Source organism: Arvicanthis niloticus, chromosome 14, assembly GCF_011762505.2.
Source record: "Arvicanthis niloticus isolate mArvNil1 chromosome 14, mArvNil1.pat.X, whole genome shotgun sequence".
In the NCBI taxonomy this organism is placed as follows: domain Eukaryota; kingdom Metazoa; phylum Chordata; class Mammalia; order Rodentia; family Muridae; genus Arvicanthis; species Arvicanthis niloticus.
The window spans coordinates 73,786,879-73,804,880 of record NC_047671.1 but is presented as its reverse complement, the minus strand read 5'-3'; the positions used below and the strand labels follow the sequence as shown (position 1 = coordinate 73,804,880).

At 37.8% G+C, this 18,002-nt stretch overlaps 1 protein-coding gene and 1 pseudogene across 5 annotated transcripts in view; both read left to right on the top strand.

Moving 5' to 3' along the window:
• Positions 1-18,002, top strand: part of Rbbp8 (RB binding protein 8, endonuclease) — an 86,649-nt gene that overhangs the window by 54,870 nt on the left and 13,777 nt on the right. For all 5 annotated transcript variants that reach the window (XM_076912991.1, XM_034518293.2, XM_076912988.1 and 2 more), the window contains 7 exons: positions 1,562-1,666; positions 4,681-4,778; positions 6,473-6,585; positions 7,616-8,501; positions 8,580-8,706; positions 11,627-11,715; positions 13,654-13,765. In XM_076912991.1, the coding sequence (XP_076769106.1) occupies positions 1,562-1,666; positions 4,681-4,778; positions 6,473-6,585; positions 7,616-8,501; positions 8,580-8,706; positions 11,627-11,715; positions 13,654-13,765 (1,530 nt within the window). The remainder of the gene's footprint in view (positions 1-1,561; positions 1,667-4,680; positions 4,779-6,472; positions 6,586-7,615; positions 8,502-8,579; positions 8,707-11,626; positions 11,716-13,653; positions 13,766-18,002) is intronic.
• Positions 13,365-13,519, top strand: LOC117720270 (U1 spliceosomal RNA; annotated as a pseudogene).

Here is an 18,002-nt window from a genome sequence, read left to right as displayed (position 1 = left end):
TAAGGAATATAGCAATAAAATGCCTTTTCATGAAACATTGCTATACCCACAGAACAGAGAGCATTGTTCAGCCCTCGTCAGAGAAGCTTCTTGTAGTGGATGGTAATTAACAGAGATGTACAGCTCAGCAGCATGCAGAGCGTGTAAGACTTGAAGCACTCAGCCCTAAAGGGGGTGTCTTTATCAAACCTGTCCCATGGAGCCTCTGGCTCAGGAGCAAAAGAGGAAGCAGAACTAGTGTAAGAGTCGGGTGGTAGATGACTCTAGGCACAAACAGCATCTTCCAGACTCAACAGGATTGACACATATGAACTCACAGACTGGCAGTATGCTCAAGACCTGCACAGGTTTAAACCAGACAGACTCCCAGCACTGAAGTGGACACAGTCACCCTAATTAAGAAGCTGTTTGCTTAACGCCTGCTGGGAGGGGAACCAGTGCTCTGTTGGAGTGGGCAGACAGCTTTGTCTGCCACACTCCAGGCATGCTTGTGCCCAGGAGGAGTTAGTTGGCAAAACAAAGGCTGTGTGTGTGTGCTACTTTTATTGTTGTTAGTCTGTTTTGATTTGGAAGTTTAAAAATGATCCTGGTTCTTTTGTCTTTGAGAGTGAGAACATGAGGCTGAATTGGTAGGAAGGGTCTGAAATATATTGTATAAAGATTTTAATAAAATTAAAATTCAAAAAAAATTAATTACATCTTTATTTGAAAATGTAAAGTTGGCAGTGTCCTTCATTTTGTGTGTTTTATCACCATCTAGTGGAGAACAGCAGAAATGCTTTTAAATCTTTTATCTAATTGGAGCTAAATTAAAATAGAAGACTCTTGTGAATGAGCATGTCTTAGTCTTTACGGTATAGATAGATAACTATGTGTATAATGAATATCATGATTAAATTCATCCATATGAACATCCAGAAAACCACGGCAGTGGTTTTATTATTAGTTATTTGTATCCATAAAAGCTTATTTCCTAATGGTAGAAAACAAGCATATGACTTTAAAACTTGGTTTTAATTTTATTCTTTTTTTTTTTCACTTAGAAAGTAAAATACTTAAAAAATAATTTAAATGATTTAATGACTTAACTAGTGGTAATCCTTTTACCATATTTACTTATCTTAAAACTGTCCAGAACTTTTTAATTTTCATGTTACAATTAAAATAGAATTCTGTTCATTTACCTTATCCTTTGGTTGTCTTTAAACTAAGTATTTAAGCAGTACAGATTTCCAGTAAAGCACATTTCCATTTCCTTTCAGGACAGATTTTAGAGAAACATTTTTAGAAACTTAGTGCTTTGTCTTAGATGAGAAAAGTAACTGAGCTGTCACTACCAAGGTAACTCAGGTCATAGAAGCCAAGCTATTCCAGTCCCCTCTCACCCACTGTCCCAGCCTATAGCTTTGTTTCTCAGTGGAACTAAAGAATTATGCAAATTGTATCCATTAAATAATGGTTGCTATGCATTAAAGGCAAATTTATATTGACTTATCAGAATAAATCTTGATAGTGTCTTTTATCATTATTTACGATGTATCCTCTTTCTCCCCCCACTTAGAATTAAGAAAAATTTCTAAGGGTTCAGCTCCTGCACCAGTTAACTCTGAGGAACATGAAATTCTAGTAGCTGACACTTGTGATCAAAGTCACTCACCACTGTCTAGTAAGTAAGATACTGTGTAAGATTGTAGTTATTGATAAGCAAAAATGACCAACAGTTGGAATTAGCCAGTATTTTAGAGATATGTTTAATATGAGAAAGTAATATTAATGCCAATATTAATTTGTTAATATCTAATCTAATGTAAAGTGTTAACAATTTAAGTAAGAAAGACTTTCTGTGATTTTTTTTTCCTTCATTCAACAAATATTTAAGGGTCTGCTATGTCAGGCACTGAACAAAGAAAGTATTTGACCTTTTGGAACTTTCAGTCTGATTATGGAAGAAAGAAACCAGATTTATGTCAGGTAGAGTCGAGCATTCTGAAGACACAGCAAGGAGGGAAGGGCAGCATGAAGTCTTACTGAAGAGACACTTGAGCAGAGGCTGAAGGCATGGGTGCTGTCCAGAGCTGCATCCTAGGAAAAGTCCAGGGTCTCATGGTTTGTTGAGGAGCACTGTGTCTGCAGCAAAGCAGGATGGGTAAAGGGAGAAGTGATTTGCAATAGGAATAATAGAATTGCTTCTTGACAAATGGAAGAGACTCAGAGAAGCTGAAAATTCAGGAGTTTGGCTTTGAAAATACTGTTTGAAATTCAAAATGATGTTCAGATAAAGATTATTAAAGATTTGTGTTGGAAGCATGTATATGAATTCATCTTTAGAGGAAAAAGTTGGTGTACTGTGGAGGTTGTTAACATACTATCTAAAACTGAGGTTACCAAGCAAGTCAGCATAGGTGGAAAAGACAAGTTCAAGTCCCAAGGCCTGCTCAGTCCTTTCATTGTGTTAAGCAGGGATTTTTTTTTTATTATCACCCTTTTCAGACATACTTACTTCTCTCCAGAAACCATTTTACACATTTTCTACCCTAGTTATTGCCCCCATAGAGTGTAGGGACACTGTATATCTGTTTGTGTACTCTGCATTATTTGTACTTTATGTTAAAAGGGGAAAACATTTTTGTCCCCTAGGTTCCCCCCATATACCCTGACAGTATTACAGCTGTTTCTGTTGTAATTTAGAATTTGTTTAAAGGAAGCAGAGCTAAGTAACCAGAAAAAGAGCTTCCAATGGGAAAGGAGGACTAACAATAATGGCCAGCAGAAGAGAGGAGGAGGGAGGGAGTAACTATTGAACAGCACTATTGAACAGTTAACTATTGATCAGAAAAGACAACAGCCTCTTAGACCCCACCATAGACTTTAGTTACATGGAGATCATTAGGTATTAAACTAGTAGTGTGATTCAAAACTTGAAAGGTATAACTGATTATGTGAAACTATCATAAAAAAACTACAAGCAGAGAAAGCAGAAATCATACACACAGATTTACTTGTTGTACCCTCTTACCCCATGCTAGAGTTTGAAGCCAGAGCTTTGCATACATGAGACAACTGACTTTGCTACTGTGCCATATCCCTAGCCTTTCTGCTTATATTTTATTATATCTCCAACTACTCTGCTGGACTTTTCTTGTTGGCATGTACATATATATTATCTTCCATTTTAAAAAAATCGTCTTAATTTTCGCTGCTTAGTTATATAGTCTCTTCAAAGTTAACCAAGTAGTCTATTGTCAGTGTCATTGTTTAACACTCATCTATTCCAGTCTGCTCTCGCGTCTATTCCTACCTTCTCCTGTGACAGAAAGAGAAGAGCACAAGGAAGAGGACGAGAAGGACAGTGTAGAGAGAAAGAGCACACTCTGCACACACTCCCACTTAGTGCTCTGAACTGCTTATAGAGAAAAGTGTTCAAAGTTGTTATCACAAGTGTTTGGAATATACTTATATTCTTGCTTGCTAATATACTTTCTCTCTGTAATATCCTCCCTTAGAGTCAGTATTCTGTTCCTCCTTACATGCTAATAAGCTCTAAATCTGTAGCTTTTGAAGACTGTTCTCCTGAATTCCAGACCATGAATCTGCCTGCTGCTGAGAGTCTCTGCCTACATGTATTTCTTATTCAACATGTCAGAAATGGAAGCTCTCACGTCACACTTTATCTTATCCTTATGTCCAGACTCTCAGTGGATGACAGTGTCCACATCTCTTCTGGTTACCTCAGTACTAAGCTTTGGGACATCTGAGACTCTGGCTCCAAGTTTCCAACATCCTCCAGTTGACTGATCTCCTGGCTCCCGGCTCGCTTTTCATGTTCTCTGTGCCCTCTGCACTAATTCTAGCCACCAGTGTCTTCAAGACTGCTTGAGGACTTTGTCTCATTCATTGCCTGGTGGATTTGCTTCTTGGCTGTGAGACTGCCAGAGTCAGAATTACTCTTTTACCCAAGTATTTATGTCTGACCTTTCAAAACTTCTGTCCCTCTTCCTTGGTCCCAGGAGAAATTCTGAACCTCTTAAGCATAATCTGACCCTGATTCACAGGTGTGGGCTCATGTTCTACTTTCATCTTCCGAAATTCAGTTTAGCTATTAAATCACATGCAGTTCTCTGAAAAGCCATTGTGTCCTCTCTGTCTGGATCCTTAAAGATACTAAAGCCTTACTTTCCACACCCAATCCCCTTAAATGGTGAAGCTTCCCTTTCCCTTAACCATCCATCGTGTAGGCACCAAGTTGTATACTGTGTCTTGATTTTCCAGTGTAGATTTAGGGTCCTTCTGTACTTAAACCTTTATTGTATATTTTATTTTTACATACTTCTGCAGATTTTGTTTGGTTTTCCCCTTAAAAAACAGAAGTTCTGTTTTTACCTTTTAGAATAGTGACTAGGATCTTTGAGAAGACATATAACCTAAGTTAGTTAAAGAAAAGTAGAAAACCTAGGTGAATGAAAATGTTTAACAATTTGGGTGCTAAAATATCTTAACCCATTGTTATTTATAAGAAAACATTTTGGACCTTTTGAACAGTTCAAAATTTATCCACCATCATCTTTAAAATGGTACCTTGATTTTTTTCTAATCTTTGTGATTTTTATGCAATGATTCTTCTTCTATGTGATTTTTTTTGATATCTACTCTAAACCTTTATGTGTTTTTTTCTTACTTTAGAAATATGTGGAACAAGCAGTTGTCCCACTGATAACTCATCTTTTAAATTAGATACTGTTGTTGCTGAGACGCTTGGACTTCACGGTCAAGAGGAATTTGTAAGTAATCACTTAGCTTGGTGATTATATGAATTGTTAATAATTCACATGTCCACTTGGGTCTGTTCTTAAAGAATTAAGAAGGAGCTGGTTATGATGGCACAGGGCTGGTGGGATGTGCTGAAGAGGCAGGGCTTTCTCTTCATGAGAATGAGCAAGGAAAAAAATTATTTTATCCCATCATTGTTATTGGATAAAGGCCTAGAACAAAACATTTACATTATCTTTTCAATGCAGTCAGAGCCACACATCCTTAGGATATGAATTGATTGAAGCTTGGAGGGTTTCTTTTGCCAGCTCTTTCCTGCCCCTGTTCTCATGCTGCCTCCCCATATTTATTGTAAGGAAACCTCCGTTAGATTGAACTCAGAACTTCAGAGCTGAGTTTTTCTGACAGCCATTAAATTTTCACTTGATTTGAAAAATGATCTGAATTTTAAGAGCCTACCAATTCAGCTAAACATAGTTCTTAAAAGTTGGGTCAGGGACTGTCTTAATTACTTTAATACATTCCTATGTCTAATTTACTTCTTTTTTCTTAATCTTATAACATAAAACATTTGAAGTTCCCAATCTTAAGTTCTTGGTGTTTGGGTTTCTTGTTCTGTTTTTTGTTTTATTTATATGTATGTCTACCTGTTGGTTTGTGTATGTACTAGTCAGATGCCCATGGAGGCTAGAAGAGGTCCTGAGACCTCCCGGAAGCTGGAGTTGGAAGCAGTTGTGAGCTGCCTCATATGTGTGCTGAGAATCAGACTCCGCCCTCTGCAAGAGGAGCAAGTGCTGCTTAGCCACTCAGCCGGTTCTGGAGCCCCAAATCAGAGGGTGGTCGTCTGTTTGTAATACTGAGAACCCAAGGTTTCACAAATGCTAGATTAAGTTCTATTTTGATACAATTTAAGGACTGGGGATTTAAATGGCTCCGTGGCCAAGTATTTACAAAATGTATGCAAAGCCCTGAGTTTGACCACTAACAGTACTAAACAAGTGACATATTTAAAATAGCCCTTTGCTTTTCTCTTGGAAAACTGTCTTGCTGTTGAGTTTCTAAAACTTGAGTTAGTTTTTCATTACATTTTGATTTTTACAATTTTAAAATTCATTCTGAAATGATGGTAATGTTTAGCTTGTGAACATTTATGTGTGTTTAATAATCTCTGGTTCCTTACTAGCCATAGATCTAACAAGTTCAGATATAAAATATATTAAAGATGAAGCTATCAAAGGACTTTTCTTACAGTCTGATTTACAGTCAGCAGCATCTTTATCATTCCTGAGTATAGTACAGGCACAGAATCTCAGATCTACTGAACTTGTGTTTTAATGATTCCCAGTTGATGAGTATGCAATCTTGAGAATTTCCTCTAAAGTTTCCTTGTAAAGTTCATCTGTATTTTCTACCCTTCATTTAAACATATTTTGGTATTAACTATTTCTATGCAGTAGTAAGTTATATAAAGTATTAAAATACTAGTGCTTTCTTCTCTTCATATTTTTATTGTGATAAAATTTAGATAATAAAATTAATCACTTTAAAGTCTGCAGTACAGTGATATTTATACATTCACAATAATACAACTCTGTTCTCTGTCTGATTACATAGTTCTTCATTCTGGTTCCTTTTACTTCATATATTTTGGGGATTTATTTGCATTGTATCATTTGTCAACTTTAAGCATACTTTTCTATTGAAGGAACCCCAAGGTCCTACAAGCCCTCTTGGAAATGAGCTCTTCCGCTGTTTCAAAGAAGATCACAAAAAACAGCCTTTTATGGAGTCTGCAAGAAGTAACGAAGATAGTTTACGGTAATTTTTAGCATATGCATATATATATATAGTTATTTTGTTGTTAGTGTAGCTCCATAAACCGTACAAGGCTGATTTCAGCAGTACTGCACTCCCCCAGAGTGGTTGCAGACACATATCTATATTCTTTTCCTGCATCATCAAGCAGTATTAAGAGCTCCCAGTTTTGCATTACCCCATTAAATACAGTCATTACATTGTGTCTCCAAACATTAAATGGTGTGAAAGATCCACTTTATGTTATATTTGTGTGTGAGCCTGTGTGTGAGTGCATGCATGCATATGTATGTATGTATGTATGTATGCATGTATGCATGTATGTATGTATTTATGGATTCATTCCCAGGAGGTAACGGGTCAGAAGCCCTTGAAATGGAATTACAAATGGCTGTGAGCCACTATGCGGGTACTGGAACTCAACATGTACCCTCTGCGAGAGTTGTCAATGCTTTTAACCACTGAGCCAGCTGTCTAGCCCTTTTGTTTTTGTTTTGTTTTTCTTGAATTTCATAATATTTACTAACAGTACCTATGTTGGTAAAGCGTTCTTGGATATGAATTGATTGAAGCTTACAGGATTTATTTTGCCATCTCGTTCCTGCCCCTTCTCTCATGCTTCCTCCCCATACCCTGCTTGCTTTTAGGTACGTCTGTTAATAACTTGTCAAGTGACTTTTATTCGCCTGTTCCTCTTTTCTTTAAATGGATAACAAAAATGTGACTCTAAATGCTGAGTATCATATTTAAGATCATAAAGCTATTGAGAGCACTTACATTCAGTTCTGTAGTTTAGGAATTTTTTTCTTTGGATTACTTGTAAAATTTAATGATAGCAGAAGACTTTGGAGTCCTCTTGGACTTCATTGCTACTTTCATCTTTGGTCCTGCACCTTGTGTTAATCATCTGCCTCTAATAGGTGGATAACGCCTTACAATTCTGTATCAAGAAATGTTTTCTTAATACATACTGCTTTTTACATTTTTACCCCATTTTCAGTTTTAAAAACTTATATATTCTTTATTTATTTAGATTTTCAGACTCTGCTCCAAAGACACCTCCCCAAGAACTTACTACTCGGGTGTCATCTCCAGTATTTGGCGCTACCTCTACTGTGAAAACTCATTTGGGTTTGAATACAAGTTTCTCCCCCTCTCTTTTAGACATTGGGAAAAAAAACCTTCTGAAGACAGCTCCCTTTAGCAACACGTCTGTTTCTAGATCAGAGAAAGTTAGATCCAAATCCGAAGATAATGCCCTTTTCCCACAACATAATCTTGGGTCTGAAGTAAAGGTCATTAGCCAGTCATTTCCTAGTAAGCAGATACTTACAAATAAAAATGTAAGTGACTCTGGAGATGAGCAGGGCAGTGCTGATCACGTGAAGGATGCTGCCACTGAGAAATATTTGGTGCCTCTGAAGTCATTGGGAGGCAAGGCATCCAAAAGGAAGAGGACTGAGGAAGAAAGTGAGCATGCAGTAGACTGCCCCCAGACCTGTCTCGATAAGGAAAATGCCCTTCCTTTTCCAATGGAGAATCAGTACTCCATGAATGGAGACCATGTGATGGATAAACCTCTGGACCTGTCAGATCGGTTTGCAGCTACTCAGCGTCAAGAAAAAAACCACGGAAATGAAACTTCTAAAAACAAACTCAAGCAAGGAACTATTTACGAGGCTTTGAAGCCCATTCCAAAGGGCTCCTCCTCAGGCCGTAAAGCCTTGAGTGGGGCCTGCATGCTAGCCAAGGACTCTTCAGAGACATACTGTTTACAGCAGCGTATCCTCCAGACCTCTAGTAAATTCTCTCCAGACCATAAAACACTATTACAGATAAAAGAAGAAAATCCTGTCTTCAAAACACCTCCATGTTCACAGGAAAGTTTGGAGACAGAGAATCTTTTTGGTGATGTGAAGGTTTGTATTAAATGTTCAGAGATTTTGATTAAAATTGTTTATGATTTCATTTAGGGGCTAATAATTATTTCTGTTTAGGGTACTGGTTCTCTTGTGCCAACAAAAGTAAAAAGCAGATCAGTCCGTGGAGGATGTGAGCTTGCATCAGTTCTTCAGTTAAATCCCTGTAGAGTCACTAAAACAAAGTCTCTGCCAAGCAACCAAGGTGTGTGCATCACAAAGGATCTCTCCTCTTTTTAATTGGGTGACATTTACAGTCTTTAGACAAATTTGGGTCCAGGGGAATCTTACTTCTCTCCACATATATCTGTGTTTATAGCATTATTCTCACTGGTTTCATCTCACCTTAGATTTTTCCTCTCTTATGCTTTTTCAAAAATCATTTTAAATACTTTGATACATACTTTTAGATGATTGTAGATTTACTTATGTAGTTATTTCTTCCTTTGCAAAAGCTTTTTAAAACGTATTTTAACAATTCATTTGGGGTTTTTGTTTGTTTGTTTGTTTGTTAGTTTTTAGAGGGAGTTTAGTTTGTTTTTACAGGGAGGCAGTACTAGGAATTGAACCCAGGGCCTTATCCATGCTAAGTAAGCAGCTTGCCACTAAACTCCATCTGCAGTCCCAAACTGTACATAATGTTTACAAATAATTCATTTAGAACTTGTTCTTTACTGCTTAAATAGCCCATCCTTTTTCTTTGCATTGAAATGTTTGTCTGTAACCTTTACAAATTTGTAACTTGTTTTTAACTTGTTTAAATCTTGTAATTACATGTGCATGCACACACCCCACTTCTGTGCATGTATATACATGTGCTTGTGCATATCTGTACAGGTACACATGAAGGTGTGCATGCCTGGGATGTTGTTACTTAGTCTCTGACCACCTTTTTTAGGTGGTCTCCCATTGGCCTGGAGCTCTCTGTAGGCTGACTGCCAGCAAGCCCCAGGGACCTGTTTGTCCTGCCTCTACTGTCCTGCCTCTGTTTGTCCTGCCTCTACTGTGCCTGGACTTTGTGACTAGGTTTAGGGCCTTTACTTTCTGAAGTCTCCCAGCCCCTAAACGTGTTACTGAAACAGTTTGCCTAATCCGTATATCACTGTGCTTTTGTTCATCTGCCACTCACCACTGCTGTGCTTCAGGTGTAGGATTCTTTTTTTTTTTTTTTTAATCTTTAGCAAGTTGTTATTCCTTCATTATTGATTTATTTCCCTTCTCACCTGAAGCACATTATTTAGTTGTTCTTCTTATACAGGTTTCAGCCCCAAAGTGAAAGTGTTGAGTTTTGTTTTTTGTTTTTCCACTATCATTCCTGACTTTTTCCTTAGCTCTTATGTTTGATTTGTTTTCTTCACTATACCTTAGAGATCACACTCTGCCCATAGACTCTGCACAGTTTGCTTACAGTTAGCATCATCTTGCTTCATGTTCTTAATCTGCAGTTCATGGTTGTCAAGTGTGATCTACTATAAAACATTAAAATCTAAACAGTTTTACGATTTTAACTTTTAAATAGTTACTTTATTGAAATACCAATCACTTAGCCTTGTGTTGAATCCAGTGGTTTTGGTATACGTACAGAGCTGTACAGCTGTCTATACAATGTTTTTTTCCGCTTCTCTTCCTCCCTCTCGCTCCAGCCCCACTCTGTCCAGCCCAGCCCTGCCCTACTCAGTCCGGCCCAAAGGTTTATTTATTTATTTATTTATTTATTTATTTAATGTAAGGACACTGTAGCTGTCTTTAGACACCCCATAAGAGGGCATCAGATCTCATTATGGATAGTTGTGAGCCACCATGTGGTTGCTGGTATTTGAACTCATGACCTCCAGAAGAACAGTCATTGCTCTTAATGGCCAAGCCATCTCTCCAGCCATGTCTATACAATCTTGAGTTTATCATCTTAAGTGCTTTTTCTTCCTTTGCAACTCTAGTTGTCACTGGTCTAATTTTTATCTCCACAGATTGAAATATAGAAGTCTTATATGAATAGACCTATTCAGTATGAAATCTTTCAACTTCCTTCCCTTTACATAGTGTTTTCTTTTATCTTTATTGTTGCATGTGATGTGTAGGTCAGAGGACAACTTTTTTGTAGTTCTCTCTTTGTCCTTTCACATAGGTTCCAAGGTTCAAGCTCATGTTGTTGTGCTTGCCTGGCAAGCACCTGTGCCTGCTGAGCCTCCTCCCTGACATTGTGTTTTCAGTTGCCAACCATACTTTATTATACATCAGTATCCCATCCCTATTCATTGCTGAATAAAATTTCATTCTGTGCTGTCAGGTTTTCATCAGTTAATACAGGTTTGCTGTCAGCTTACCTTTGTGAAGAATGTTGCTCTGAGCATTTGTGTACAGGTTTTTCTGGGAATGGATGTATTTTTTTTCCTTTTTCCCAGTTGACCTGGGACTAAAATTGCTGAACTAAATATCAGCTCCTAGTTTGACCTTTTAAGGAACTACCCCAAACAGCTATGCCATTTCACAACACTGTAATTGTATGAAGACATTAGACTTTCCAAATATATATATATATATATATATATATATATATATATATATATATATATATATGCATGCACTTTCTGTCTAGCTGTCTTTGTGGATGTGAACAATATCATTTTGTCTTGCATTTTTCTGATAGCTAGGTATATTGAGTACATTTTTCATAATGACTATTGGCCATTTGAACTGTCTGGTGAGATTCTTTGTGTACTCTGAATTGGGGTATTTATTTATTTTATTTTTTAAGATTGTTAAATATTATGCATATGATTGTTTTGCCTATATGCATATTTGCACCTTGTACGTGCCAGATGTCAGAAGTGTGTGTTCGATCCCCTGGGACTGAAGGTATAGACAGGTAGGAGCCTCCGTATAGATACTAGGAACCAAACCCAAGTCCTCTACAAGAGCAGCTAGTGAGCCATCTCTCTTGCAGATATTTATTTTTTAGTGTGTGTTGTGGGAATTCTTTATATATGTTCTAGATATCCTAGATGTCCTTCATCAAACAGGTGATTGCATAACATTTTCTATTCTGTGGGCCCCCTTTAAAGCAAAAAAAAAAAAAGTCTTTTTAATTTGTGCTTCTTTCCCTGCCCCACCCTCCTTTTTCCAAGATATGTCATTTGAAAATATCCAGTGGAGTGTGGATCCAGGAGCAGACCTGTCTCAGTATAAAATGGATGTTACTGTAATAGATACAAAGGTAAGTAGAGAAACTACAACTAGAGCTCATTTGTTTCTTACTCTAGTGAATTACCAGGTTCTCCTTGAAATTCTTCTTTATACATTTCGTTTGCTGTGCATGTGATTGTGTGTACACATTAGTGCACACCATGTGTATTATACATCATACATGTAAATGTCAGACCATAACCCTCAGGTCCTCTTCTTCTACCATGTGAGTCCTGGGGATCAAACCCAGGTTGTTAGGCTTAGTGACAGGTACATTTACCCACTGAGTCATCTTGTTAGCTCAAGATAGTAACTTCTTAACACTTGTGTGTATTCTCTCAGGAAACAGAAATAATACCTTTGCTTCTAACACAATGCTAATTTTGAAAGGTTAATAATACTTTCTGATTTTTAAAGGCTTTTGATATAAGCATTAATTTTGTCTTTTTAAATAACAAAAAAATTAGTTGCATATTCCAAGTGATTTTATTTTTATCAAAAAGCATCCATCCTCTGTCCTCAGTTATTTTTGATAGGATCTCATTGTACAACCCAGACTAGTCTCATACTTACTGTTCTCCTACTTCATCCCCAGTGCTGGAACTGTAGGTGTGTACCACCATCCCATCATGGCTTGACTACCTTTAATGTTTTTAGATTTTAGATGTATTTATTTTTTTGTATGTATGAGTTTTGCCTAATGGTGCCTGAAAAGGTGAGAAGTTGGAGTCATATCCCCTGGAATTGGAGTTACAAATTGTGAATGACCATATGAGTGCTGGGAATTGAACCTGGGTCTTCTGCAAAAGCAGCCAGTACTTTCAACTACTAAGCCATCCCTCTAGCACCTTGATTACCTTTTAGAAAAAGAAGAAAAAGTACTGTTAAGACATTAATTTTTTTCCCATTTGACTTTTTTTAAAAAATGGTGTGTGTGTGTGTGTGTGTGTGTGTGTGTGTGTGTGTATCTATCTATCTGTCTGTCTCATTACGTAGCTCTGGCTGTCCTGGAACTCACTATGTAGACAAGGCTGGCCTTGAACTAAGGAGATCCACCTCTGCCTCATGAGTGCTGGGATCATTATTCCCAGTTACTTGGGGTGGGGGAGGTTGTCTGGTTTGTTGTTGTTGTTGTTTTGCTTGTTTGTTTTTGTTTTAAATGGTACTAGAAATGTGTTTGCTCTGTGTTCAGGTTCTATATAATTTGTGAAATTCTCCTACTCTGTGGCATATTAGGAAATTATATAGTTTATTAAAGTTACACATAGCTGTGGAAAAATCAAATTTGATTATTCAAGTTACTTGTCATGAGCATGAAAGTTTATTACAGCAAGGCAGATTAGAGAAGGTAGGTAAAGCATGAGGGCTTGAATGGTGAATAAATCTCCAGGTCCTTGGCCACAGTTCTTCTTTTCCTCACATTGATACAGACTGTTTATGTATTGAGGCTAAAATATTCTACTGGCAAGAAAATCTAGATCTCTTCCTGAGATACAAAAGTGAATATAACTTAAAGCTTTAAAATAGTAAAATTTGCTGGGTGGTGGCACACACCTTTAATCCCAGCACTCACGAAACAGAGGCAGGCAGATCTCTGTGAGTTTGAGGCCAACATGGTCTACAGAGCAAGTTCCAGGACAGCCAGGGCTACACAGAGAAACCCTGTCTTGAAAAAACAAAACACTTACCTGGCAGGGGATATGCCATGATCACAAAGGTAGTTTTCCCAGAGCAAGGCTTATCCATTGCACTCCAGATGTGCGATTTCTCCAAATGCGGGGAAACTCAACTGGGTGATTTGTGGTAGTGGTGAACTGTGTTCACGCTCTCCCCTGTAGAAGAAAATTAAAAAACAAAAACAAAAATATAAAATAGTAAAATTTTATTAGAGTTAACCCTTTTTGTTGTTAAAAGCAGATATAAGACTGAAGGAATAATTGCTAAACTTTTGGATTTTTAAAATATTTAGGATAGCAGTCACTCACGATTAGGAGGAGAAACAGTGGACATGGACTGTACATTGGTCAGTGAAACCGTGCTTTTAAAAATGAAGAAACAAGAGCAAAAAGAAAAAAGTCCAAGTAAGATTTGCCTTGATTTTGGTTACTTTAATCAAATGTGGGATGAGATGTATAGTCATATAATTATAGTAATAAGTGCAGTAACTTTCTAAACTAGACTTTGGGGCTTTTCTTCCATATAGTATATTCTAATCACACTTCCCCTCCCCCAGCTCCTCCCAGCTCCTCCCTACCTCCTCACCCACCCAAGTCCATGCCCTCTTTTTCTATCTAAAAAACAAAAACAAAACAAAAAAAGAAGCAACAAAAACTAAAATGTACAAGCAATAGACCAATAAGACAAAAATTGCCCAAAGTTATATAATACGAAAAAGTCTACAAAAAATACCATTGGTTCTTTTTATGTTGACTGACTACAGCTGGGCATGGGGCCTACCCCAAAATGTGGTTAAAATACCCAGTGAGATGCCATTATCAAAAACTAATTTTTTCTTTGCAAGTGGTTGTCAACTGCAGATAGCTTCTTGATTATGTGAGGGAGCCTTTGTGCTTCTCCTTTCAGTGCTGGGACCCCATCTGGTTTGAACCTGTGTAGGCAGGTTCTCTACCTGCTGCCACTGCCTCTGTAGGTCCCAGGGTGTCGGAGAGATGCTCTCTCCTTGAAGTCATCTGTTGGCTCTAGCTCTTACAGTCTTTCCATCTCCTCTTCCACATAGATCTCTGATCACTAAGGGGAAGTGTTTAATGACAGTATCTCATTTAGGACTGAATGCTCCAAAGTCTCTCCACTCTGCACATTGTCCATTGTAAGCCTCTGTGTTAATTCCCATTTACTCCAAGAGGAAGCTTCTGTGATGATGGGTGAGCAAGGCCCAGACATGAGTATAGCAAAATGTAGTTTAGTTATTTTATTGCTTACAACATTAGTATTTGGTTTTTCCCTAGGCCCATGACCTATCCAGACTCTTGGCTTCCCTAGCAGTGTTGGGCCTGGGTTCCATCTCATGGAAGGGCCTTACATACAATCAGAGCAGGGATAGTTCCACCCACACTGTTTATGGCAGCATATCTTGAAGGTCACAGGGTTTGTAGCTGGGTTGATGATTACTTTCTCCTCTGGTAGCTTGCAGACTACCTTCCATTACCATGAACAGTAGCTGGTAGGGGTGAAGCCTCCAGTCAGGTACCTGCTTGACTTCCCCATGTGTGTTGAGATACATAAGTATCATCTTTTTTCACTTAGAGCCATAGGTACTTACCATCAGTTTATGGAGAGCCACCAGTAGCCTTGGCAATAGCCTGAGATGTTTGACGTTTATAATCCATTCTTGGCACTAGAGGTTTCGTTTGTGGTATAAGGTGTCTATTTGGGCAGTGTCTTCCCACTATTTGGTGACTTCCTTTTAGATTCCTTTTGTATATTATATACTTTTAAAACTTTTTACAGTAACAAGTTTCCATATGACCCCTCAAGTGGCCCTTACTGTTCTCATTGACATTCCTCACCCCTCTTCTGTCCCCCCTCATTTAATCCCCTCACTCCAGTTCCCCTTGTTTGTTGTCCCCCACCAACCCCATCTCTCCATAACAATATATTCTATTTCCTTTTCCTTGGGAAATGTTCTCTTCCACAATAGTCCCTTACTTTGTACCTAACCTCTATGGTTATACGTATGGATTGTAGCATGTATATTGATGTCTTAAAAGCTAACATCTCCATATAAGAGAAACAAAATATTTGTCTTTGGGGGTCTGGGTTACCATACTCTAGATCAATGGTTCTCAGCTTGCATGTCACAACCTCTTTGGGGTCACATATCAGATATCCTACATATCAGATATTTATATTACAGTTTATAATAGTAGCAAAATTACAGTTAGGAAGTAGCGATGAAGTACTCTTATGGATGGGGTCGGCACAACATGAGGAGCTGTAGTAAGGGATCACAGCACTAGGAAGGTTGAGAACCACTGCTCTAAATGACCGTTTTCCAGCTCCACCCATTTACCTACACATGTCATAATTTTATTTTTTAAGAGCTGAATAATAGTCCATCGTCTAAGTGTACCAATTTTCAGTATTTATTTTAAATTGTTTTTTCCCCTCTTTGGTAATGTTAGGAGTGGTTTGGTTTTTAGATTTTTGAGAAAGGGGTCTTGCTATGTAGCTCAGGCTAGTCTTGAACTTGCAGTCTTTTTGTCTCAGCCTCCTGAGTTCTGACATTATAGCCTTGATTACTATGCCCAACCTCCAGCTATGTCAATGTTATGTTTTTCCTTAGGAGAGTTCAGTTTGGTTATTTAAGGGGAAAGAAATCTTTTAGCCACAGTGACTTTTATCTCAGGAATTTAGTTCACTTCAGGGGTTCTCAAGGTCTATCCAGTAGCTAGTTTGTAAACAAAATTTTATTGTAATGTGGCTTTGTTTGTTGAGTGTATTACCTGTGATTGTGCAAGACCACAGTTGGCTAAGTGGTAGAGACTTTATGGCTCCATGAACCTAAACTATTCCCTGTGTAATTTTTTTTAGAAAAATGTTTGCTATCTCTGGTGTCGACTGATTTTAGTATGTAGTGCAAAGGTGACTCTCAAGAGCCTTTTTAGAATTACAGTTATTTTCTGATGCAATTCGATAAGATGGGAGAATCTGAAGAGAATAATAGACTTACAAATTATTACTAAGAAAAGGAAGTATATATAATGAGTTAATCTTTTACATTCTGCCCCTAGCAAAAGAGGACTTAGTCAAATCAGGAGCATCTACCCCTTTGTAGTAAGAAGAATTTGTTATTTCTTTGCTAAAATTTTGATTTTTCTAAACGACAAGGCAACAACTAGATGGGCACTAATCCTAGCAGCATGTCTACCTATAGAGGCACATAACATGAAGAGTTGTCATGTATCACCAGGGCCTGCCCATGAAGTAACAAAACTAGCTTTCTTTTCATAGGACAACACTTGAAGTCACACATAAAAATCTGTAAATGAACAGTAACTACTAGGACCTAGGAGTTTATTGTTACCTCATATGCCTCTTGTGAGAATTAAGCCCCATTGAAAGAATCTTGACTTAAAGGTCTCTAAATACTTAATTATATAATTATAGTATGTTACCCAATTTGAGTCCCTGAGTTCCACTCTTTTAACTCTACAGTCTATAGCTACTATTCTTAGAATCATCTTTTTAGCATGTCCATGACTGCCTCCAACTCACTCCATATTCAGTAAAACACTGTTTACACCTAGATCTGAAGTCTATAGTATAGTTGTGGTTTTTTGGGGGGTAAGTATCTTTAAACACTCCATTACATGTATTAAGGTTTGTCATCCACTTAACATTCTCTCTTGGCATGTTGTCATAAAACTAATGATCTTAGAATTAGAATCACTTTTACACGTGTATCTATAAGCACTTCATTATATCCATCTATTTGAAGGAATTTACAATCCACATGTAAAAGCCTATGACATCATTTTATGGTCATATGGTCACTATTAATACATTTCATATTGGATTGCATAGAAGGCCAATACTTTTTTTTTATTTTTTTTTCATTTTTTATTGGATATTTTATTTACGCTTCAGATGCCATCCTCTTTCCCCATCCCCCCCTTAGAAAACCCCTATCCCATGCCCCCTTTTCCTTTTTGTATTTATATACTTTTTTAAAAATGTTAATCAAAGGCTTTATAAGTTTGGTAATGCTCAATCAGAGGTATAACCCACTACCCAACCTAGATATATCAACTATCTTTGACTGGTGGAGACACACGAACATCTGCCTCCCTGTCTCCCCCCTCTTTCTCTCTCTCATCACCTAACTTCTCCTTTCCTTCTTCTCCTCCTCTCCTTACTTCTTCTCTTCCTCTCAGTACTCCTCCCACCTAAGCTCCTCCTACATATCACTGTTATGGTAAATCTCTAGCCCAAGGAAGTCCAGTCAAGGAAGACACAACTCAATTAATTACAAATGTATGCTGCAAGCCTAGATTGGGCAGATTTACCATTGAACTACTCTATTCCCCAGCTCTGAGATCTCTTACAACTTGTAGTTTCCTAGGTCATGATCTTCTTCATCTTCTGTCCTTTCCCCAACTGCCAACTACCCCAATGGCTCTTCCGACTCCTCGCCTACCTCTGGCTCCTCCCACTCCTCTTCTACTGCCCAATCACTGGCTCTAGCCTTTATTTAACAAATTCGATTGGACAGAAGGTTCACAAGATTCACTTCTCCTTCGCAGCCCCTCCCAGGAGTGGAATTACCATGACAAGAGGCTAGGGCTATCCACAACATTT